The following is a 26,555-nucleotide window of genomic DNA, read 5'->3' as shown; positions in this document are numbered from 1 at the left end:
AGCAGCCTGAATAGACTGTAGAATTAGAATATAAAAATAAATGGACAAAGGTAGTTTGGTATCTGTCTGCATCAGATCCCCACTCCACTAGGAGTAAAATAGAAAACTATTCAGCCGTTATGCCGTTATATAATCTAGAATATAAATAGAAATTGAAAAAGGCAATTTAGTATCTGTCTGCATCATAATCATCAACATCATCATTAGCGCCCTCGTCGCCTACACAAATCTCCCCCTCATCCTCTTCTAATTCCAAAGTGGCATCCTCAATTTGTGTATCACCGACTACACTCTGGCTGTTCAGGCACACATCAGCAGAACTGCTGAAAGGACCCTTCTTTATGGGTACACTAACAGAATGCTCACGATTACACATACCGCTGGTGGATGGACTCTCCACAGGGATTGATGTCATTTCTGATTCAGAGCATACATTATCCTCTAATGCCTTACTGTTTTCTTGCAGATCGGCTTTCCCGCGTAACAGTAGTTGTGCACCACTTTTAGAATCCAAATCACTTGGTCTTGCTTGCTTTAGATCTTGCAGTAATAGAGAAAGGCGAAGGCCTCATTCTTTCTTTGCCACTGCGTGTGTAGAATGGCATGTTGGCAATTGTTTTTTAATTGGCAGTAAACTTTTCCTCAGTTACACTTCTTTTTCACTTCAACACGGTAATTTTTTTTTTTTGGTGTGTATATTTTCCCCTGATTTAAAAAGACTATGTACTTTTACATCGCCTTTCCCTGATGACACTACCATCAGGACCTGTGACAGAACCTGGTTGCTGATTCTGCTCATATGTGGACTGCTTTGAATCCATTTTAATGAGCCCAAATCACTTGTAGCGCAAAATATTGTCTTATATAGATACTGCTGACAAAGATTACCTTTTTTGACAGCCAGAAAAATTAGTGTAAAACACTGGGGAATATTGCACACCCTAAATCACTTGTAGTGCAAAATATTGTCTTATATAGATACTGCTGACAAAGATGACTTTTTTTGACAGCCAGAAAAATTAGTGTAAAACACTGGGGAATATTGCACACCCCAAATCACTGGTAGTGCAAAATATTGTCTTATATAGATACTGACTTCTGACTTTGCCACCTTTTTCTCGTCCAAAATTGAGGCCATTAGACTGAACACCTCCTCCTCCCCTTCCCCCGCCACCCTCATTGCTTCACCTCCCCCCAACAACCAACTCTGGTGCTCCTTTTGCCCCACTACAGGTGAAGAAGTCCGCTCCCTTATTCTCTCCTCCCCACCCTCTACCTGTCCTCTCGACCCCATCCCCTCTCACCTCCTTCCCTCTCTCTCTCCCACTGCCTGTTCTTACCTCGCTCACCTCTTCAACTTATCACTCTCCTCTGGTATAGTCCCCTCCTCTTTTAAACACGCTCTTATCTCCCCTATCCTCAAAAAACCCAATCTTGACCCCCACCTCTCTTGCTAACTATCACCCTGTCTCACTACTCCCCTTCGCCTCCAAACTTCTCGAGCGGATTGTCTGCAGCCGCCTCGCCAAACATCTCTCTGACTATTCCCTCCTTGACCCTCTCCAATCCGGCTACCGTCCCCTCCACTCCACCGAAACTGCCCTGGCCAAGGTTACTAATGATCTCCTAACGGCCAAGTCCAAGGGTCACTTCTCTATACTTATTCTCCTCGACCTCTCCGCAGCCTTTGACACAGTGGACCACCCCCTCCTGCTGCAAACCCTTCTCTCTCTTGGCCTCTCTGGATCTGTCCTTGCCTGGTTCACCTCATACCTTGCTAACCGCTCCTTCTCTGTATCAACGTCTGGCTCCTCCTCCTCCCCCCACCCTCTCCCTGTTGGAGTCCCGCAGTCCCGCCTCACTTGGCACTCTCATCTCCTCCTTTGGTCTTCAGTATCACCTCTATGCTGACGACATCAGTCATATTAACCTTTATTAAGATTTGTAAAATACCCAGAATAAACTACACAGTCTTAATGCAACAGTTTTATTGCAGGAAAAAGTACAAACATTTTTATTGCAGAATATGACAAGTGAAAAAAATAGTTTTACACTTTAAAGGTGCTAGTGGTTTGTGGCAGAACAGTTCCAAATAGCATACACATTTCAACAAAATGTTTCTCAAGGTTTTTTATTTTTTTCTTGATGTCGCCTGGGTTTATATTTCCTTTGATTTCTTTACCTACAAAACAAGGAAATAAAAATTATTTTCTAAAAAGAATTAAAAAAACTTCTATATCTGTAATCTATATCCAACACCAGAATTAGTCTCATTTGCTCACCTTGCACACTGCTCAAGATCAGTTTATGTTGTGGTCCCCCTGGCACAATCGCAATAATAGCAGGCTTAACCTCCATATACTCTGGAAAACAGGCGCCATTTTGGTTATTATAACGGTACAGGTATGTGCCCAAAGCATTTAGTTGTCTACACATGTTCACTGAAATACCTTTGTGTAAAACTTCTTTCATAGCTTGGTATTCAACATCAATTTTTTCTTGTTTGATAACAGGTGTTAAATTAGTGGTATAAGTGGTATTTAAACAGGCCTTCTCACCGTTATTTCTTCGTTCTGGCAAAAAAAATCTATGTTACAAATCAGGCATTTGCATTGCTACATATGAAACTAGAATGATATACATAAAGTCCTTCAAACAGGTACACTACACGTGCTACTCACTTTTTTTTAATGTTGTAGTTTTACTGGTCCAGTACATTTACCATCATCTCCGATCTTTCTTTAGCTTATTGGCTTTGCTCTTTGCTCTTCTTGAGCATCTCCATCCCCCACCTTGACTTTTTTTAAAAAAAATTGGCCCCTCCAGCACCATCTATAATTCTGTCTCTGTCTCCATAGCTGCAACCCCCACTGACACCTTCTTCTCACCCGCAACCCCCACTGACACCTTCTCCTAAACCGCAACCCCCACTGACACCTTCTCATCACCTGTCATCTTCTCACGTTCCTCGGTGTCAGACAGGCTCCTCTGCACTTTTATACACTCAGACATGGGCGTTCTTTTCTGCTGTGGACCAATCAGCGATGATGCCCGCAGAGAATGGAGCATTGTGGGTGATGCCTATTCATGTATAATAACCTTGTGTATGGAGATTTTGGGCTATAACTTTAACCTGTACAGGACCATTACATACGAAAGGATTTTATTATTAGGGAATAATTATTGCATTGCACTTTACCAGTTAAATGTTTTTTCTAAATTTAATGTATGGTAATAAACTTCGATTTTATAAGAATGAATGAAGAGACAGTGTGGTCTTCTCTTTTTATGCGGTTTTGGGTGTTAACTACAGTGAAAGCTCTGCCCCTTTATGCTAATGTCTTTGGTATATCGTTACATGCCCCGCAAATGTTGCTTCAGTGTGTACGAAATTAAAATCATTGCTCACGACAACATGGTTGTAAAAAGTCGCTAACAGGACAGGCACTCTTCCCTTTATCGTCTAAAACAAGGCTACTGTGTATGCAGTCCATGGACCGAGCGATCGGACGATCTATCGGATGTAAAATCAATCGGCATAAAAAGTTGGTGGCAAATTCTGTAGTGTGTACCCAGCTTAACTCTGATCACTTGTAAGGATATTGATAATCAAGGCATTGGGGGTGTAGATTGTAGGTGCTGGGATCTAGCTGAGAGAAGGGAGGTAGCTGATGCTGGACTGCTGTTGTTATTTTTTAGCATAAGTTTCAGATTTTCACAAAAGCTTTCCATCAACTCGTTGCAAATGACGTAACATGGATGAGGTTCCTAGATGGTTAAGGTCCCTACCTCTACTGACTGTGGCTTGACAATGCTACAAATAGCTAGACAACTGTTGTCAGGATTTATGTAAAAATAATTCCACACATAAGAGGTGGATTTTTTGGTCTTTTACCCAGGCATGCCAATGGCCTTCTTCTTATGCTGCCGTGCTGGTCCATGCGAAGTGAAATATAGAAGCCACCTCTTAATATATAAGTACAGGGTACACCTTACGCTTTTCAAACTTTGTAATGATTTTTTAATTACCTTATTTTAGATCATCTTTTATTTTCCAGATTCCTGTCTGTGTTTTCTTCTTTTATATTCATTGCTTCATCCACTGTATTTTTCTGTGTTGCTGCGCAGCACACTTCATTACACATTTTTCTTTCTGTAAATAGATGTCAAAGTTTTACAATCATACTAGTCGTTATTTTTTCGTAAATTACTAATTCTGTTTACTAACTAGTTTCACAAGGTTATATGAAGCACTTTTGTTCGTTTGAATTCATATCAACTTTCTTTGCTCCTTGTTTTTCAGATCTGACCATTTTTCTGTATCTGGAACTTGCTTCTTTTTTTACCAAGTTTTTCACGTAGCATGTTAATCAGCTTTTGCATAACTATTTCCTCATATTTTAATAATAAATTCAGCGAGAACTTAAGTTTATCAAAGTATAGAAATAATGAATTTAATCCACTAATTATAACTATATAGTACAGCAACTGTTTGTAAGTTGATCCAAGTAAATAGCAGTTTATGTACTGCTTAGAGTCTTCACTAGATGACATTATGAACCCACACAAAATAAATAATTAGACTAGATCCAAAGCTAGAGGTATGCTATATAAGCTGTATAATGCACAGGAATATGGACTACTAATACTAAAGAACAAACTTAGACATTTGTGCCATTGAAAGTTTTGCTTCTCAGATTACTGAATCGGTCAATAAAGAACTATCTTTGAGAGTCCATGTGGTTATTTGATTCTATGTCCATTAACACAAAGTCCATAGATCACTTTATACAACTTAATGATAGTTGGCAGATGTCCAGAGAATGGGTGATATTAGGAATGCTGAGACATCCCATTTGTGTACAAAAGTTTACATTCACTCTACATAGGCACGATGTCACTCGACTGTACTGTTTGTCTCTGCAACACAGGCTGCAGCTAGGTGCAAGTCAGGAGAGTACAGCCAGTCTAGGACTGGTCCGCTGGGGAGCCGGGCTGTCCATCGGTAGGCCCCGCTGCGTTGTAGCTCCCTTCTCGCCGTTGTTAGGGTGGAGCTTATAGAACAGCTGACTCCCGACTTCCGACAACTGAATCAGCAAAGGCAGCATGGCATAGTGTGATGAAGGGGACCAGGAGAAGGGGGAGCAAAAGCAGCATGACACAGTGTGATAAAGATGGCTATGAGAAGGGGGAGCAAAAGCAGAATGCAGGGCGCAGTGTGATCAGTATTGTGTGTGTGATGGCACAGTGGGCTTGTGGGAATGTAATGTGTGTGGGGTAGTTGGTGGCTAACTAATGGGTGCTATTTTGTTTGTGAGCTGATGATGGGGACTATTTATTTAAGATGGGCTGGTTTGGGGACTATTAATTGAATGTGGGGCTGAGTTTGAGGAGCATGAGGGCAATTTACTAAATGTCGATATGAATTTTTTAATGGCAGTGACGGTTGCGGTAAATAGGTTTATATATGTAAATACTATTAATTTATTGCTGTGGCTGTTTGGAGGACGGTTTATTTGTTAAATGGGAATACTTTTACTTTAATGTTGGGGCTGGAGGAAGGCCTAAGTATTAATTGTCGGTCCTATTGATTTAACACCGGGGCTGGTTGGAATCTTCTAAATGTACTCATTTTTTTTCCAAAGAGGGCCCCCAACATTCCAGGATCCAGACAAGCCGCAACTAAAGTAACCAGCAGCCACAGGTGGTGAAAGTAACAAGAACAGGTAGGAGAGAGCAGGACAGTCTGTCAAATGTTCTGATTTAGTGGGACAATCCTGACTTTTGGTGACTGTTCTGCCCAATCTAAGGGGCAGGTCAAGACTGTGTACTCTTTATATACACACTGTACTTTTTATATTTACTCTATGGTGCTAGCTGTCCTTCGTGGGCTGACCAATAACCCTCTTGTGTCTGGTCTCGCCTCTATTATGGCTGGCCACACCCCCTCTTGTGGGCCCCTAACGTGGGCCTTTCGTGCCCCAGTCTAACACTGAGTAATGCTGGAATGCTAAAAAAATTCATTAGTTGCCACTTTAATACAGATATTTAGTGTGCACTTTTTATGGCAAAAGTAATGCACCATACAGTTTATATCCCCAAAGGAGCGCGGATGTTAATCGACTCAAAGGAAGTTTTATATGCCACCTGAGATCCACTGTCAATAAGACAATGAAGCTTTCAATCTGCATTGCTGGGACAGACCATCCACAGAGGAGACCGTCAGCTTAACTCTCGGTGGAAGCACTTAGTATAGTACATTCAGCTATTTCAGCCAATGCTGGTATGTCTCGCCAAGATAAGTCAGGTCGTCCGGTAAGGGATATTAATGATGTTTTAGGCTGATTCCAGCCACTTACCCCACAATGAGATGCCGCTGTTGTCTTGGCAGGACAATGGATCATCCATACTGGGGATAAAATAAATCCTCCATACTGACGAGCGTTTACTTATTTATGCTACTTAGCCTTTCTCACTCCGGTAGCTGCTATTTACCAGTCATATGAGTTATCAAAAGGTGGTAGGTGGTGGAGGATAAAAATGCTGAGCATGAAGCGATGCTAACATACGGCCATACCAGATGCCCCGCCCACCAGAATTCCAAAATTCCTTTTAAAAAAAACATTTCTGTTTGAATCAGGAATAATTTTTGTTTTCTGCAAAAGATGTTTTAATATGACAAATCATTTGGCAAATCATAACACTGAGCCAAGACAGTCTGTAGAATGTAGAATATAACTGAGCTAATATTCCATTCAGAATCTCATAGTTCCACTTTTTTCATATCCTGGACCAATTACACACAAAACAATGAGCATCTGACACCTGGAAAAATTCCATTGGGGAAAATGACTCAATTGTCTTCTAATCTCCTATAATTTACTGTCTGTAGCTTCTCCCAGCTTTCTAAGGGTCACAACCCTGCAAAAGTGTTACGCATATGCTCTTATGCATCTACTTTTGCTCAATTGCACCTGGACTTATAAGGAAGCGCATGAATTTTCAGGCCAAAATGGCAGTGAAATATAGGAAGCACAGATAGAATGTGCAAGAAAGGTATATTATTGTTTAAAGCATAAGAATAAAAATACAAATGCAACAAATATTCAGCAATGATAAAACAAACCCAGCATTATAAAATTATATATAAAAGCACATAAACATACTTTGAAATAGATTTCTTTATATATATATTAGCCACTGATACAATAAAGACAGTCTCTATAGTTAAAATGGGACACTTAGTAAACACAGCCAAAAAGATTCCATGTCTGTTCGCCCCTGTTTGTGTTTTAAGCACAATTGGCTCTTTAATATGGCAGTGCTCATGCAAATGTTTGCCCTGTCCGAAGTACAGTACTCAAACAATTCAATATTTATCTCCATGATCAAACATCATGTGATTGACAAAGACTGCCCAATCCAATCTCAATATTTGTAATTACAAGATGCAAATTGTTCCTGCTGATAGCTATAAATATGAACTTAGAAAGAGAAATGTGATCTTTGCAGAGGGCTCAAACGACTGAGAATGGCTTCCAGCACCCATAAGCATTATCATGATGAAGATTTTGATGCCAAAGGATTAGTTGAAACTCACTTTTCTCATGGAAACATTCTTACAATAGAGGAAAATGTGGGCTTTCCTATGAAAATATTGCATGAACTGTTTTCTTCAGGTCTGTATATGCTATAGTGCTAAAATCTGTATAAGTACCACTTGGTTTATATGAAGGTTTATCTTAAGAACATTGGTTGACCTTGGGGTCTATGTATTGTAATAAAAAATGAAGTTGTGTTGTGAAAAATAATAGGTTATCTGGTGTAAAAACTGTATTTGAAATGTGATGCTAATAAGCAGAATATTTTCTTTTGATAGACAAGGGTGAAGAAAAAGTCAGGTGTATCGACAATGCTGGGTGTAGTAAATCCCCCTTATCATTTTAGCTTTGCAGTTAGCAGAGAGTAGGAATACTGGTAACAATACAGCTACATCATTAAAGTCTGAACAAATGTTGGAATGTGTTTCAAGTGCTTGAATGAACAGCAAGTGTAACTAGTTAGGCTGTATCCACACTGTTTTACGTTAAACTACAGCACTGCGGGTAAATGCAGATGGTGTCTTTTTCTCTCCAAATGTTGTTTCTCTTTTGTTTACTACAGGACAAGTGAAAGGAAACATATTGCTTGATATTAGTATTGGGTCTATAGTCTACCAGCTCTTCTCAGCCTGCAATGTTTTCAAGGAGATCTATGTAGTGGAATTCACAGACGCCAATATCAAACACCTCAAGAAATGGCTGGAGAAGGATGACGAAGCCACTGATTGGTCATTTGTGTCCAAACGAGTTAGTCGGCTACAAGGGAATAGGTACAAAAGCTAATTTTCAAGTAAATTGATAAAATACCCCTATATCCCTATGTGATTACATATATATTAGATGGTGTTCCAAAGAGGAGAATAAACTTTAATAAACTTCAGTGCAAACTTTGATACTGAGATCCTATTGTTGGTAAGAATGATTTTGAGCACAGGCCAGAGCAACTTACTAGTCTGTAAAGAGGTACTTGAATAACAGATTTGTGCATTGAACTTGCAAGTAATGCTATCCTATGCAAACACCTGGTTTTTGCTGTTTAATCTCACTGGGATCTAGAGTTTTATATAATTATCCAGAACACTTAGATGCCATATGTCAGTAGAAATTTTTTTTTTTGGCTATCAGTAAAATAAAAATAAAGTAATAATTAAAGATATGATAATTGTATTAACACCAATAAAATAGACTAAACAATGTGCTTAGACATGAATTATGTTTTGCATGCCTCATTTACAATTTATTCAATACTTTGTCCTCTACATTGCTAATAAATCAGTAAATCAGAACTTACAACCATATTGAGTAGGTTTGTAGGAAAGTGAAACATGTCTATAGCAAATACTAATTAAATACTAGTTAAATGTTAATTATAGTAAAAAATAATCCTAGAAACCAAGTGCTACTTCCTCTAAATTCAATACTACTAATGTGTCTGAGTGACGGTTTTTCATAACCTTTTGCTTCGTAAAATCAAAACTATATTGTATCATTTTTCCTTGACTATCAGGCAGTTTCTTTGAGATGACAGCTCTCACCCATGTTAATGAGTATAAATATGCAGAGAAATGAACTCATTGATTGGCAACCTGTGGATCTCCAGCTATTGTGGAGTTACAAATACTAGTACAATAATAGTTGGGGATCCACAGACTGGCCTGTTGGACTGTCAGATAGGTAATGGAGGGTAAGTGATATTTTATGTGTTTTGCTGAATATTTATAGAACAATTAACCCTATTTATTTATATAAAATATTTATTTACCATACTCATAGAAGGGCTCATGTAGAGTTGGAAGCACATAGCGTTTTCTGCATATAATATGTTGTTTTAATTCTACACATGCCCACAAAGTGCTAGTTAGAGTTGCAACCTTATGTAGTCGCACACTGTGATCATGGCTGCTTGTGAGCCCTCATGACTGGAAGGGTAAAATTTGTGAAGGAGGGGGAGTATAAGGACATGCTGGAGCAAATGTGACTTATGTAGACTGAAACTCAGATGCATATGCGCCTGCCTGGACACTAGAAACTAGTGGGTACTCCATCACTGGTGTAAGTTACGAACTGATAGTGATGACGATCAGCTTAGATGCATCCGGCTCAACATACCTCTGTAAAATGTGTCCATTATCTATTAGAGGATATATTATAAATGTATCCTCTATATGAGCCTTATTATGTACACGATTTGCTGTAGAAAATTTACTTATCATATATGTAGAATGGTGACATTTTTCTTTAGACAATTCTAACTTCCATTTGTGGAAGTTACAAAAACAATGTCTCATTTTAATGGCAAAACTGTAATTATCATGGGACACATGTATGCTGATCTTTATGATAGTACAAATATGTGCTTAGACATTTATAAATTACTTTTATTTCGTTTCAGAGATGGTTGGAAGGAACAAGAAGAGAAAGTGAGGAGAGCAGTTAAAAGCGTTGTTAAATGGGATATCTTTGAAAATAGTTGTATAGATCCTCTACTTGTACCCCAAGTCGACTGCGTTCTCAGTCTCTGGATATTAAATGTAATAAGTAAAACTAAGGAAGAGTTCCAGAGGAACCTGAAAAATTTCACATCACGGCTTAAAATCGGAGGATATCTGGTGCTCTTCAGTGCAGTGAATATGACCTTCTACCGAGTGGGGCAGCATAAGTTCTTTATCCTTACAGTAGATGAAAATTTTATAAAAGAGTCAGTAATTAAGGCTGGGTTTGTCATTGAGAAAATGGATTTGAAGGCTAGTATGGTAAAATGTGATTTAGCTGATTTTGATCATTTGTGTTTCATCCTGGCTCGCAAGGAGAGAGAGAGCTAATGTGGCAGATGGGAAGATTAAACTCTTAAAGGTGATTTCAACTGACTAGTATATCTTTTGGAGTCCCATTGTTAGTATTCCAAATGTATTCCTGCTATAGCTATCCCCAATACTTACTTTTATTGGTGACCTCGACTGGAGAGTCAAAGGAGATGAAGCACCCAATTCGCTAGTGATAATGACAACCAGCCCCCGAACGAATAGCCAAGTAGCTAGTCCAATCAGGAGATGGCTGTTATATGAGCCATTGTTTGGATCGTATCTGTCCTTTGACTCTCTAGCAGAGTTCCTGGGTACCTTTGAGTACAGCTGTACCCTATCAAATGTACTAGTCTGGAGAGAGGATAGAGGTTGTATAAAATCCCACGAAAGATTGAAAACTCCTTTAAGACTTTAATCACAAAGAAATAAAAATATTTGCATTTAATGGTCTATAAAATATACTACTTATATATCACGCATTATATCCGCTTTTTACCATCATTCTTTTATTGCTGACAGTCAAAAGAGAGAAGACAGAGACAACATGATTTCAATTAGTAACACAAAATTCTAATTCTTATTTATTTTTAACACACAACAAAATAGACAAATTCTAATTTGATATTTTAGAAGATAGCAACATATGAGGATGACAGATTCACTTTATTGGTGAATGTGCAGTAATTCTGTAACCAAGAAGTTCAGTGATTTTTAATGTGCAAATCTGCCTAATTTTCTGCATTTTACATACATTGAAGCTTCCCCCCATGTCTCATTATTGACATTTGTCTGTGCACACGCTTTGTGCTAAATTTTATAGGCTTGTGGTCTGTTACTGAAGTACCTGAACCCTACATGAATACATTGTAATTGGGGCTCTGTATGTACTATGAGTATAAAAGGAGATTCTCATGTTATGACTTAATGTTAATGTGGTTTTGTTGGCTTTGTAGTACTAAATCACAAGTTGCTTTTATGTGAATGAACTGTATTGATTTATATGCCTTCTAAAAATAGAACACTTCTTTTAGCTCTCTATAAAAAAAAATAAAAAAGTAAATATATATATATATATATATATATATATGTGTGTGTGTGTGTGTCTTAATACATAACTATATTATTCCTTATTAGATCCTACTGTAGTAGTCCACTTGTATAAAACTGGTGTGAATGATTAAATATTCTTTGTAAAGTGCTTCGTTACGTGTAGATGCTTTATAATTATCTTACTAGTAATAAACAAACATGCATGCATCTGACTTGGGTGGTGTTTCTGTTTCTCCCAGTGCGCTAGTGACAGAGTTGTGTTGCAGATACAAGCAGAGCTGTGACATCACTTGAGCTGTGCCACATCCCTCTGACATCATAAGATCACAGTAATAGGAGAGAAGTTTTGAAAACAGTGATCAGTGATCTGATGCTCCACAAGTGTAGTTGGAATTTTTCTAGATCGATTGCTATAGATACAATGTAATCCAAGACAGAACTGTGATATCTTTGGGGCTGTGTCACTTTCTTCTAATAGCACCAGATTGGTAGGAGGTGTTAATACAAGTTCATAGCACACTCCTTGGGTAACAAGTAAAACCAGTGGAAATTATACACCGACCATCCACATCATTAAAACCACTGACAAGTGAAGTGAATAAAATTAATTATTTCGTTACAAGGGCACCTGGCAAGTCAAGGTGTGGGACATATTAGGCAGCAAGTGAATAGTCATTTCTTAAAGTTAAATTACCAGACAGGCATATCTCAGGGCAGCACCTGAAGTCCTGACATACACACATATATATATATATATATATATATATATATATATATATATATAGCCATCTTTCACTCTTCAACCTGGATCTGCATCAGTGAAGTGCCAAGCAAGCGTAAAAGTAGGTGAGACAGCATTGATCTGAGGTCTCCAGGGGTGTCTTGCAGCACCAGTGGTATAAGTACAATTAAATTCCTTGAGACTTACAGCCAAAACCAAGCCACCTTCTTCCATTGGTCCATGGGTCCAGTTCTTGAAGTTGATGTGTTGGAAGCTGAAAAAATGGGCAAGTGTAAGGATCTGAGCAAATTTGACCAGGACCAAATGGTGATGACTAGACTACTGGTTCAGAGCATCTCTGAACCAGAAATGGCAGGTCTTGTGGGATGTTCCCGGTTTGCAGTGTTTAGTACCTACCAAAGGTGGTCCGAGGAAGGACAACTGGTTAACTGACAATAGGGTCATGGGTGCCCAAGGCTCATTGATGTGTTTGGTGAGCAAAGGCTATCATGTCTGGCCAATTCCTAGGGAAGAGCTACTATACCACAAATTGCTAAAAAATGTAATGCTGGCTATGATAGAAAGGTGTCAGAATACTCATTATTGCTGTGTAGCTGCAGAGTACCCATTCTGACCCCAGTGCACCACTGAAAGCACCTATAATTAAGACATGAGCGCTAGAACTGGACCAAGGAGCAATGTAAGATAGTGGTCTGGTCTGCTGAATCATGTTTTCTTTCACATCAAGTGTATGGTAGGGTGCGTGTTTGTTGTTTACCTGGAGAAGAGGTTGCACCAGGATGCACAATAGGTAGAAGGCAAGTGTGATGCTCTGGACAATGTTCTGCTGGGAAACATTGGGTCCTGGCATTCATGTGTATATGTTACTTTGACATATACCACCTATCTAAACATTGTTGCAGACCAAGTACACTCCTTCATGGTAAAGGTATTCCGTGATGGCAGTGGCCTCTTTCAGCCTCACTGCAAAAATAGTTCAGGAATGGTTTGAGGACCACGACAAAGAGTTCAAGGTGTTGACTTGGCCTCCAAATTCTCCAGATCTCCATCCGATTGAGCATCTGTGGGATGTGCTAGAAAAACAAGTCAGAGCCATGGAGACCCCACCTCACAATTTACAGCACTTAAAGGATCTTCTGCTAACGTCCTGGTGCCAGATACCACAGGACACCTTCAGAGGTCTTGTAGAGTCCATGCCTTGACAGGTCAGAGCTGTTTTGGTGGCACAATGAGGACCTATACAATATTAGGCAGGTTGTTTTATTGTTGTGGCTGATCGGTGTACTCTAAGGTTAGAGCCTCTACTGTTGTTACAGGACGGCGTTTTAGAGGAAATTGAAAGTATTAGTTACTCTCTGAATTTTGACAATTTCACTTATCTTTATTTGTTGCTAATAATTTTCTCTACTGTAAAGTGAATTGTTATTATAATCCAGAGACTCCAACAGGATAGGGAACATAGTAATCAAATTATAACGAAAATACAACATTTGACCGGCATTACAAAACCAATAACTTTATATTAAGCCTTACTTAAACAGGGGAGAACTCTTAATCATATAACTAAAGAAAAAAAACACATAGAGTGAATAATTATAACATAATGACCCTACTGATTAGCTCATGAAAGTCTGTAAAGGGGCTGTAAATTGTTTAGAAACTATTCTCGAGTCAGAGGTGTAATCTACAGTAGTTTTTGGCATGTCAGTTATCACTGTATCACAAGAATAAATAGCATACTTGCCTACTTTTTCGGCATGTCCTCCCGGAATACACCCTCCCAGATCTAAGGCATCCCTGCAGTGCAATGCCGAGAATCATGATAGGGGACAGTGCTATGGTGACATTATGGTGGCACTGCTCCCCCTCTGACACTCCCCTCCAAGATCTCTCAAAGAAAAGAAACTACTTTTTATTTTTCATGCATTATGCACAATGTTCTCACGATAACCTCATACCTCCTAACTGTCCAGTAGGCCTAAAAATGGGTGGAGTTTAGTCACAATATGGGCCATTGGGGGCAAAAAAGGCTTGAGTTTGGGTGAATCAGGGGCTTATTTTTATCATGATTTCGTAGGTTTGAATGTTGGTAGGTAAGTATACCCAGACTGTCTATCAAGGATCTTACAGTAAACTAAGGCACGTACAGTATAGTATGTTTTCCTTTAAAATAAAATCAATATTAGCTATACTGCAAGCAATGCAGATGGAGCAGGGCCGGACTGGGATATCAAAATATCAGCCCTGGCATTTAAAGTACACAGGCCCACCTCAGTTCCAGCAGGAAAGAAACTATTTGCCGCCATGTAGTGGCGCCGTCGAAAAGGCTGTGGCCAACATGGGGCATTGATACATACATTATAATAAAACATTACATTTATCACGCCCTCCCAGCCACATCACACCATCCCATACGCACATTATGACACCCCCAGCCCACTGTACTTATCTACTTATCTATGCTTCTGGTACTGCTGACATCCATAAGGGGGGGAACTTCCTGTAGAGTGAGCAGGGAAGCTCTTTGTCTTACGAGATTACCAAATCTTGTGATACTTAGAGCTCCTCGGCATGCTCTGCATTCTGTGTCCTGTCCGAGAACTGGGAGCAGCAATCAGTTCCCTTCCCCTAACCAGAGGTGGATTAAGGCTCAGGGGGCCCAGGCACTACTGTTAGAAGCACACAGTTCTGCCTTCACAAGTAGTACGTTGTGAAGCAGGACATACCTCCCAACTGTCCTTGCAGTCAGACCAAATCCTGACTAAGTGAGGCAGTCACCCAAATTCAGGACTGTCCCACCACCAGATTCAGGACAGTTGGCAGACTGTCCTGCTCTCTCCTTCCTGTCTTGGACACTTTCGTCACTTGTAGCAGCTGGTTTCTTTACCTCAGTTCCTTCTTGTCTTGATCCTGGAATATTGGATGCCCTATTTTGAAAAAAAATGGGTACATGAGATTTAGAAAACTCCAACCAGTCCTGGTGTTAAAACAATAGCAATAACATTTTATAATTAAGCCTCCCTCCAGTCCCCACAATAATAATATTCACATTTAATAAGTAGACCTATTACCCTCCAACCAGCCCCAACATTAAATTAACAGTATACCCATTTCCCTCCCTCCAAACAGTCCCAGCAATAAATTAAATAGCATTAAAGTTTAATAAATATAGCCATTTTCCACAACCATCCCCAGCAATAAATAATTCATACTCACATTTAATAAATAGACCTCCTCCCCCAAATCAGCCCCATATTAAATTGAATGCCCTAAACCACCGGAGCATTAAATTAAAGGTTTGTTCACCTCACCTTAAATAATTAGCCCCCACCTACACTCCACCATTAAATAGCCTACCTCCCACACTATATTGAAATGCTCCCTTCCCTCACATATTATATTAAAATACTGCGCTCATACACACATGCACACTATATTTAAAATACTGCGCGCACACACACACACACTATATTTAAAATACTGCACGCACACGCACATTATATTTAAAATACTGCGGACACACGCACACTATATGAACATGGTCAAACACACACGCATACTATATGAACATGGCCAAACACACGCACACTATATAAACATGGCCAAACACATACACGCACACTATATGAACATGGTCAAACACACACACGCACACTTTATTTAAAATACTGCACGGACACTATATTTAAAACACTGCGTGCACATGCACACTATATGAACATGGCCAAACACACACACACACACTATATTAACATGGCCAAACACATACACACACACACACACACTATATGGACATGGCCAGTGTGAGTGCCTCCACTCTGGTACGTGGTTCTCCATCTTTCCCGCTTACACCTGTGTTGAACCGCGGCAGTCCGCCATCCTGTCGCACTGCGCATGCGCAGGTCCCTTTAACAACTACACCTGACCACTAATGTGATTGATGGATAAATCACCTCACCCTACTTAAGGCACCTGCAGCCTTAGGTAGTGGCCTGATCTTGGAGTCTCATTCCCAGTGATTCTCTATAGGTGTCTGCAGTTTCCAAGCTGCTTCCAACTCTACTCGTGTCTGAAGTTTCCAAGCTGCTTCCAGCTCTACTCATCTGCGGTTCCCATACCCGCTACAGCATTACTACTCAGCTGATCGTCTGCAGTTTCCAAGCTGCTTCCTGCTCTACTCCACAGCGGTTCCCATACCCGCTACAGCGTGTCTACTCAGCTGATCGTCTGCAGTTTCCAAGCTGCTTCCTGCTCTACTCACCGGCGTTTCCCATACCCGCTACAGCGTGTCTACTCAGCTGATCGTCTACAGTTTCCAAGCTGTTCCCTGCTCTACTCAACGGCGGTTCCCATACCCGCTACAGCGTGTCTACTCAGCTGATCGCTTCTTCAGATTCCCAGCTGATTCCTGCTCTACTTGGTATGGATAACCACTATTGACTATTATTGTTTACTTGCATACCTATTGAACTATACGTGACTACTGCACTAAGGTACAGTTACCTATGATAGACTGTCTATGCTACATTGCCTGTTTACCCGGACAAGCTTCTCACTCAGCTGCAGTATGCTCTCATCATATTGACTTTGTTGTTACTTGCATATCCGCGCTGACCCGCTTCTCCACGCTGCAGAGCCAGCTACTATATTGATAGACTATTCATTGTACTTTCCTACTTGTGTTGTACAAAACTCCTTTCTACTCGCGCTGTTTCCACACAGCTACAGTTTGCCGTTTCCACACCACTCTCCTGCACCTGGACAAGTCCTCATTCCTCCTCACAGCAGTGGTACAACTTGCTACACGCAGACCACTGACTTCCCTGCTACCTACCAGCACCTGGACAAGTCCTCCTATCACAGCAGTGGTACAACTTGCTATACGCAGACCACTGACTCTCTTGCTACCTACCTACACCTGGACATTCCTCATCACAGCGGTGGTACCACTTGCTATACGCAGACCACCAACTACCCCGCTACCTACCTGCACCAGTACAACTCTTCCCATCACAGCGGTGGTACAACTTGCTATATGCAGACCACCGACTACCCTACTACCTACCTGCACCAGGACATTCTCCTCATCACTACAGTGGTACAACTTGCTGTACGCAGACCACTGACTTCTCCACGAGCTACCTTCACCTACTCACGTCCTCTCATCTCGTCTGAAGCTATATCGCTTCTTCTCTACACTTCCAAGTCGCTGACCTTCCACCATCAACAGCTGCAAGTCATTGACTTCATAAGACATTCTCTACTTTCCTGCTGTTATCATCATTCCAATCATTCACCTAACTGCCCTGAGGTCCGTGGTCAACACCGCCCCTCTGTCAGTTATAACATCAGGTGAAACTCGGGTATAAACTCCTAGTGCCCGTGACAGCCAAACACACACTATATTAACATGTGGACACACACACACACACACTATATTAATATGTAGACACGCACACGCTATATTAACATGGGGCCACACACATATGCTATATTAACATTGCCAGACACACACACACACACACTATATTAACATTGCCAGACACACACTATATAAACATGGGGCCATACACACACACACACACACACACACTATATCAACATGGGGCCCACACACACACACACATACACTATATCAACATGGGGTCGCACTCACACACTATATCAACATGAGGCCACACACACACACACACACACACACACACACACACACACACACACACACACACTTACCTTGTAACATATGCAGGCCTGCCTGAGCAGCAGCACCTCCTGCGAACGGAGAGTCAGTGACAAGCGGCCTATGCCATACTTACCTACCTTCGCAAAGCTCTTTCCGGGAGAGGGACGTGATTGGAGGGCAGGAAGGGTCGGGGCACGACCAAATGCGTCTTTTTGATTCACTGCGAATCGCATAATTTAGTGATGGCAATAGTGAAATGCGGGAGTTTTGCCAGCTCTCCCGGGAGTCTGTGAGACCTATCTGAATTTCAGGAGTCTCTCGGACATTCCGGGAGCGTTGGCAAGTATGGCCTATGCAAGTAATCACATGGGACGGCACCACGTGACAGGTGCCGTCCCATGTGATTACTTGCATCTCTGTCCGCGGAGTAGCGCTCAGGGAGGTGCTGCTGCTCGGACAGGCATGCGGACTGGCCTATCTAGTCAGCGGCCCTTCTGGCATTTGCATTGCATTTGCATTGCATTTGCCAGAAGTGTCACATGGCCAGTCTGGCCCTGACATGGATTAAATAAGGTAATACTGAAACAAATTGTGCAAAACACAGTGCTGACGGTAATACACTGTGTTTTAGCTTGTTATGAGGACAACAATGTACAAACTAGTGATAGTGCTGCCAGCCTATGCTAGCAATGGCAAAATTGATTTAATGAAAAGTATGAGATCCTCCCGAAATTGCCAAAAACAGCAACTAGTCCATGCCAGTGTAATGTTTTTGTTGCTCTGTTATGTTTTGCTTATCTATTCTTTCAGAAATCTATTCCATTTTTGCTCAATGTCAGAGTTATTGTGTTTCTGTTGCTGAGCCACCTTACTCACCCTGTTTCCTGAGCTGCTAACGAGGATTCCACATTGCGGTTCAATTATTAGCTCATACAAATCACTGCTCACTATGTAGCAGTTGAGCAGTCAACACTTTCTGCTTACATGATTTCTACCAAGCAGCTGATTGATCAGGACCTACATAAATGCACTTCATTATTATATTGCTATCATTGCCTTGCTGGTATTAGGTTTAGCTAGACAAGTTTCTGCACAATTATCCTATACAGCTTGGTTTATCATCTGCTGTTAGAATCACTGTGTTTGACCTTTGCTTTGTTTACTGGACCTTGCTGTTGGATCTCTGTCTGCCCTTGAATTCTCAGCCCTTTTATTGACTTTGTGTATCTCTCCTATCCTCTGATCCGGCTTGCCAATTGAGCATAAAATGCATAGTGAGGAAGTTCACGGACGAGAGCATGGAAGTCAGCAACAGCAAAACCAATAACGGTAGAAAGGTCAGACCATATTACCACCAACCCAGGATGATACAAGATCAACCAGAACCCTCCTCTCTGTCTCTATTGGCTGCTATTCTTTCTTCTGCAACCACATTGAATGATGAGTACTCTTGTCACTCACTCACATGATTTTAACTGCGTTCTGGCTAAATGCCTCACTTCCCTAAAATGCATAGCGAGGAAGTTCCCATCTTATCACACAATACAATTACTCAACATATTATATAACCAAATAATGACACAAACACCAAATTAACTTTGGAATAAGAATATAAATGTATTAAATTGAATATATTAACTTAACCTCCCAACCATCTGTTTACACCAAGTGAGGCGGGGGGTGATAACCTATGCCAAGATAAACCCAGCACCATATGCAAACCTACTGACTGCAATGCTCTCCTACCACCCGCTGCAATCCTTTTCTGGATACGCGGCCCGCCACCACAGGCCCTAACTACAGCCCTCAACTTCCAAAACATCTGATCTATAAAATAACGTTACTCTACTCCGTAAGATGAACTCCATCAGGCCTAAACAAATGGGGAGATTCCGCTATCAACAAGGGGTGAGATATAACTGACCCTCCCAATGCTCGGACAACTTTACCTGCTGATTGATTCACTTTCCTAATAATGGACGCTATGGAAATAATGGGAATGCTTGATCTCCATTTAAGCGTGGAATTATATGAGACCAGCACATCCTAATGCTGGGCCACTGTTGAGAGACCGTTGAGATGTCATTGCGAATGTTGATAATAAGATCCAATGATTTGCCTATTCCAACATCATTACCTCCCAAGTGAATAACGAGTATATCTGGAGCACCATGACTATTAATTTCACTAACAAGTAAAGGCATGAAGGTGGCCCATCTCATGCCTCTCTTCCCTATACATTTGACTTCAACGTGAGTAGGCAACTAGGAGCAGTTTTGGGCCATAACATGTTTCCTTGCCCAATAAACAAACAAATGCCCCATAACCCAAATATGTATCTTCTTGCCATCCACACATAAGACAGAAGATATTAGCATGGATAAGGTGCAAGCTGGAAAACAGGGTACATTACTCTCTGTTACAAACTCAACGTGAATTCCAATGTCTAATGCCCTGTCTAAAACTTTTGAATAGTATAACGGGCCTGAAATGACCGAAGAGCTTATATTGCACCGATGGGAATGAGAAAGGGAAAAAGACTGCTAATAACACCGAGCCACACTGCTAAAGAAATGCCTGTTAATGCGCAGCACATATATAAATACCTAAACATAAAAAAGTAATGGAAAAGGAAAGAAACAGCAACCCAAGTGAAGGTAAAAACCTAAACTAACCTTGGCCGGCTCACAGCCAATCAGGCCAACCATAGGAAGAATAGGAAAAATCCCTTCATGCCCCCGTTAAAGCAGCGAGCAGCAGAGCCCTTGATCCACCACTTAAGAAAAGAAAAAAGAGGTAGAGGAGATCTGCAGTAAAGGGGCAAAATAATATGGTTAAACATCAGGTCTAATGTTACTCTTATAACTATTGGCCTTCCACCTGCCCAAGGTCTGCATGGATGCCACAGATGCCCCCCTCTTGCTGCAGCAGTAGCCCCCCCCCCCCCCTTGCGGAAGGAATGAGTCCCAGAATCCGAGGAGTGTAAACCTAAAGATAACAGCGCACACTTAAATAACGTGTGAAATTTAAACTTCGTAAGAGATGACCCATCCCTGTGAACTAACCAAACTTCGGCCTGACTGGAACGCAACTCCGCAAGCCTATGACATAAATGTACATGGCACCCTACCTGATCTTGTTGACTCAACATGGAGAACCAAAGGCCTTTACACCCCTGGTCCATTTTAGATTTGACTAACTTACTGTCACGGGCACTAGGAGTCTTGCCCAGGATTTCACCAGTTGACAATGCTTACCAGAGAGGCGGAGTTTGCACAGCGGTCCTCTGGCAGCAGGGTGAATAGTGGAACGTATATAACAGCAGATGGAGAGAGGATGCCAATGGAAATGATGATAGTCAGTGACTTGCAGCAATACTGGTAAATGAGTCAGCGACTTGCATCTTTAGTGGAAGGCAGGTTGGAACCACGGAGACCAGGTTTGACGTGAGCAGATGAAGGAAGGTAACAGGAGAGTCAGTGGTCTGCGTACAGCAAGTTGTACCACTGCTATGGTGAGAAGACTTGTCCAGGTGCAGGTAGGTAGCAGGGAAGTCAGTGGTCTGCGTACAGCAAGTTGTACCACTGCTAAGATGAGAAGACTTGTCCAGGTGCAGGTAGGTAGCGGGGAAGTCAGTAGTCTGCGTACAGCAAGTTGTACCACTGCTATGGTGAGAAGACTTGTCCAGGTGCAGGTAGATAGCGGGGAAGTCAGTGGTCTGCGTATAGCAAGTTGTACCACTGCTATGGTGAGGAGAGATCAGGTGCGGATGAGTGGAGGCATGCAAAGAGTCAATAACGGTATGAAGACACTGAGAGCACAGAGGAACTTGTTCCAAACAGATATGCAGCGTTTACAGATAATAGTCTATAACGGTATGTATACCGCTGCTGAGTAGAGAAGCTTGCACAGAGTGGATATGCGGAATAATAACTGATAGTCAGTGTGCATATCACTGCTGAGTAGAGAGCTTGTTCCAAACAGATATGCAGCGTAACAACAAATAGTCTATAGTGGGTATGGATACCGCTGCAGAGTAGAGAGGCTTGTCCAAAGCGGATATGCAAGGTAACAGTTGATAGTCAATAATAAGTAAGCATACCGCTGATGAGTAGGGTGCTAGGGTGCTAGAGGTGGAGGCTAGATGACAGACATCAAAGTCTCCAATTACGAGATCTTCTCTCTTGGCAAGCAACAACAACCTTCCACTGTATCAATTTCTATCCCTAGGAAAGATAAGCACGTAGAAGGGCCCTCTGTCTTGTCCCAAGCTATGGGAACCCTTTATTAAACTCATGTGTCAGCATTTTTCACTTGCTCTCTCTGTCTCTCTCTCTCCAGCCGGGCTCGCCTAGTACCCACTCGGAGATCTGCGACCTGTGGGTTGAAGCAGCCAAGTTCAAACCTCCTTGCTGCGGTCCCTTGTGAACATCTTAATTCCATTAACCCCCCACAGAGGTGCAGAGTTTATGTCGAGCTACGCAGAACAAGAGAATCTGTTATGTTCTGTCTAGTTCACTGAAAGTGCATTAGACCAAAATCCTGTTGCAAGCACCATGGACACCTCTATGGGATTCGACATTCAGGTAGAATAGCGGTTACAGGAATGAGCACAAACAGTCCACCCCTAGTCAACACAGGGATTCTCCTCCAAGGGGGGCTCCTGTTTCAATGATGAACCTGAGCCCATGAAACTAGACTGGTTAAAGCTCACTTCAGAGTACTGTGCTGTACTGGGGCCTTAAGGGTCATTTTGCAACCACTTGTCCGCAGAAGCCGGGAAATGTCCAGACCTAGGAAACGGTAGGGAGGTGTCCCTAGTTCTTTCCAGGATCATATCCAACTCTGTACATATACCCATCAAAATAAAATCTAATAATAAATTAAGATCATCCACAGCCCTAATTGACAGTGGGGCTGTGGGTAACTTCATGGATTAATAATTTATTCAAGCCCACGCCATTCCTGTAGAGACCCTTTATACATTCATCTCTATTTCAACCTTAGCTGGTAAACCATTGTCAGGGAGATCCATTACTTTCAAAACTGCCCCTCTAGAGCTCAAAGTCAGAGAAGTTATTTATTTTCTATTGGCTCAAGCTTCAAGATACACAGTCATCTTGGGATATCCATTGCTCACCGTCCACAGCCTGTGCATAGACTGGATCCATGGTCATATTACTGTCACGAAAGCCAGATAATGGGAATGGTCTTGACCTCTGCTTGAATGACAGCTTACCCCCAGAGAGGTGCAGAGTCTAACAGAGGAGAGGTATTCACCAGGGATTCCCACAAGGGAATATGGTCTTAGCTGCTCTCAACCACAGGTCACAGTCCTTTATGGGGTGCAGAGCAAATAACGCACTGAACCACCAAGCAACTGTAAGGCAGACGGGAAGTAATAGTGAAGAGATGAACTGCAGAGAGCTGGAGCACTGAGATCCACACAGATGTATAACTCTGAAACTAGACCAATGATGAGCGATGCTCTGTAGTGCCACAAGTCTTGACTGTGAGCAGGGCCGGTGCTAGCCTCCATGGCGCCCTAGTCATTTTTACAAAATCGGTGCCCCAGCCCCCCCCCGCAACAATCGGCGCCCTCCTCCCTCCTCCCCCCTCACCCCGTCTTTCCTTACCTCACCACCGCCGCCTCTCTGCTCCGTCTCCTCCCCTCCACTCACTGACACTAGTGAGTGGAGGGGAGGAGACAGAGCAGAGAGGCGGTGGTGGTGAGCAATAGCCTCTTCCCCCCTCCCCCGTGCATCTGAATGCTGTGCGGCGGCCATGACAGGTATGGTCAGCGGTCGCCGCACAGTTTTAAAGTAATTTTCATTCTCGAGGGTGCCCTCCAGAGCCTGGCGCCCTAGGCAAGTGCCTATACTTGCCTAATGGGAGCGCCGGGCCTGACTGTGAGATAAGTTGAACCAAAAAAGCGGTGAAGCAGTAAGCTGCAGAGAGCAATAGCACTGAGATCCACACAGGTGTTATAACTCTGGAACAGGACCAATGATAAGCGGTGCTCGGCAGCGTTAATGCTGAGAAGCAATGAACTTCACAGGAAATTCTAAGAAGCGATGAGCTGCACAGTTAATAGCTGAGAAGCGATGAGTTGCATCGGTAACACTGAGAAGTGGTGAGCTGCACAAGTATTTGCTGAGAAACGGTGAGCTGCACAAGTATTTGCTGAGAAACGGTGAGCTGCATAGGTATTGCTGGGAAGCGATGAGCTGCACAGGTGTTTGCTGAGAAGTGGTGAGCTGCACAGATGTTTGCTGAGAAGTGGTGAGCTGCACCATCCACAATGCCAGGAACAATGAGAGTAGCTGAACAGGAGTCAGAGGAAATGCTTCCTATCAGTTAGAGAGACCCGATGATGTGACACCCATTAAACAGAGGAGTGCCCTTATAAAGGGAACTGGCTGCAGATGATCCAATCACCACTGAGCAGAGGTTTAAAGGTTCCTGGGGTAGCGCATGTGCAGACCACTAGGCAAGATGGCGTTTGATGAGAGAGGAATGCCAGGCTGAACAGCAGATAGCGGTAACCAAGGGAAACCAATGAACACAATAAACTACACGGAACTAAACTGGTGCGATGCGTATTAATTACTTCCTGCAGTAAATCCTGTTGTCAGTCTTGCCTTTCTTTGTCCATATGTTCGGTTGGTTTGTTGGAGGCAGAATTTCCAGTTTAGTATACTGCCTATGCTAATGTTTTCAGCAAACAATCAACTGACGTTCTTCCCCACATCGAGTCTATGACTGCACTATTGAGCTAATTCCCAGATCCAAGCTACCTAAGGGAAGTTTATCGTCTCTCGCTCTCTCCTCCGGAACTTAAAGCTGTGGAGGAGTATATTTCTGAAAATCTCCAAAAGGGACTTTTTGAATAAGTTTGTTGTTGTTTACCTGAATGGCATTCAATTTGCTCTAGTTCTATTACCATGCATCGCTCCCATGTGTGTCAGGTACTCCAGAAGCTTTAAGAGAATCATCTGTTAGAGATATGTGAGTTTGAGGTTCCTGAGGTAAGCTTTTAGGCTATATTATCTCAGCTGGTGGGTTCAAGAGCTACTGGCAATTTTCTGAGCTTTAGAGGAAAGGTCACGAATTGTGCTGATCATAAAAACCTTGTATGTATAGAATCAGTCTTTATATTAAGCCAGAATTAAAACCAAGTATTCAGGAAGTTATATATGAGAATATTGGTGATAATATAGAGGCATTGTGGGTGGAAATATCCAGCGGAGGAAAAAATTCAGAGAAGTTGCTGATAGGGATATGCTATGAACCGCCAGATATTAGTACGATTGAGGAAGTCCTACTTCTGCAGCAAATTGAAAAGGCTACACAACTAGGTCAAATTTTAATTATGAGGGATTTTAATTATCTGGACATTGATTGGATTGATTACTGAGACCTGCAGTTCAGCTAGGAGAAATAGGTTAAATAGGCTAAAAGACCATTACATGTCCCAATTAGTAGAGGAACCAACTAGGAACCGGACTATACTGGACCTAGTAATAACAAACAATGTAGACGTAATATCAAATATTCAAGTAAGGGAGCACTTGGGAAACAGTGATCATAATATGGTCTCATTTAAAATTAGTTTACAGAAGCAACGGTATAAGGGATCAACTAGGACTTAAACTTTAGAAAGGCAAATTTTAATATGCTAAAGGAGTCTATAAAGAGAATAGACTGGGACAAAGCCTTTGAAGGAAAAAATACAAAAGAAAGGGGGCTGTCTTTAAAATGTTGTTGGAAACATACACGTATAAGTTCATTCCTATAGGAAATAAATGTAAAATAATTAAGTCTAAACCGATGTGGCTAAATAAAAAGGTAAGGGAAGAAATGCAAAGGAAGAAGCGTGCATTTAAATTGTTTAAGTCTGAAGGGTCAGAGGAGTCCTTCCGTAGGTAGAAGGAATGTAATAAAACATGCAAAAAGGAAATTAGATTGGCTAAATTAGACAATGAAAGGCACGTTGCAAAAGAAAGTAAGACAAACCCCAAAAAGTTTTTTAAGTATTAATAAAGTAATAAAATAATTCCTTCAGCAAAAGAGACTTTAAGAATAAAATTATATCATTGTTTATTTACACAAGAATAAGCAAGCGCTGTGATAACATTATCACTCCATTTTCAGTCTCTGAAAACTCTGGTCTTCAACAGACCAGAAACTTTGTTTTTGTTCAAATAAATATAGGCTGTACTAAAGTTTACAAATGTCATATTACATATTGGCTGAGAAGGTATATAGGCGTATCCTTATCCCCCCGACTTCCCTGGATGCAATGGAAACTCTGAAGAAATTCTTGCAACTCTTTGTTCCAACATCTGTGATTAGAAACATCTGTCCTTTGAATAACTCCTTCATTCCTGTTCCTTCTCTTTAGCTCACACGTAAGGCTCCACTTGACATAACAATACCACATCAATTATTAATGATATACTAAAATAAGATAAAACAATATAAATATTTTCATATTAATAAATTGTCTTCATTCAAAATAAAATATCTTTGACAGTCCCCCCATTTGATAGTTCTCTAAACTATCACACAATATTATAATTACGAGGTTTAATTTGTTCATACAGTTCTATAATTTCTTCCCCTATATTATTCACTCTTAATTTCTCTACTCAATGTTTTCTTACAAAATTTCA

The 26,555-nt window shown here is 41.4% G+C and overlaps 1 protein-coding gene across 1 annotated transcript; it reads left to right on the top strand.

Moving 5' to 3' along the window:
* Positions 1-7,496: 7,496 nt before the first annotated feature.
* On the top strand, positions 7,497-11,667 carry LOC142144157 (nicotinamide N-methyltransferase-like). Its single transcript, XM_075202674.1, has 3 exons — positions 7,497-7,679; positions 8,164-8,371; positions 9,994-11,667. The coding sequence occupies exons 1-3, from the start codon at positions 7,532-7,534 to the stop codon at positions 10,421-10,423; spliced, it is 786 nt and encodes a 261-aa protein (XP_075058775.1). The 5' UTR covers positions 7,497-7,531; the 3' UTR covers positions 10,424-11,667.
* Positions 11,668-26,555: the final 14,888 nt, after the last annotated feature.

Source organism: Mixophyes fleayi, chromosome 3 (genome assembly GCF_038048845.1).
Source record: "Mixophyes fleayi isolate aMixFle1 chromosome 3, aMixFle1.hap1, whole genome shotgun sequence".
NCBI classification, from domain to species: domain Eukaryota; kingdom Metazoa; phylum Chordata; class Amphibia; order Anura; family Limnodynastidae; genus Mixophyes; species Mixophyes fleayi.
Note: the sequence above shows the minus strand (reverse complement) of the source record. Positions and strands in the feature narration are given on the sequence as shown.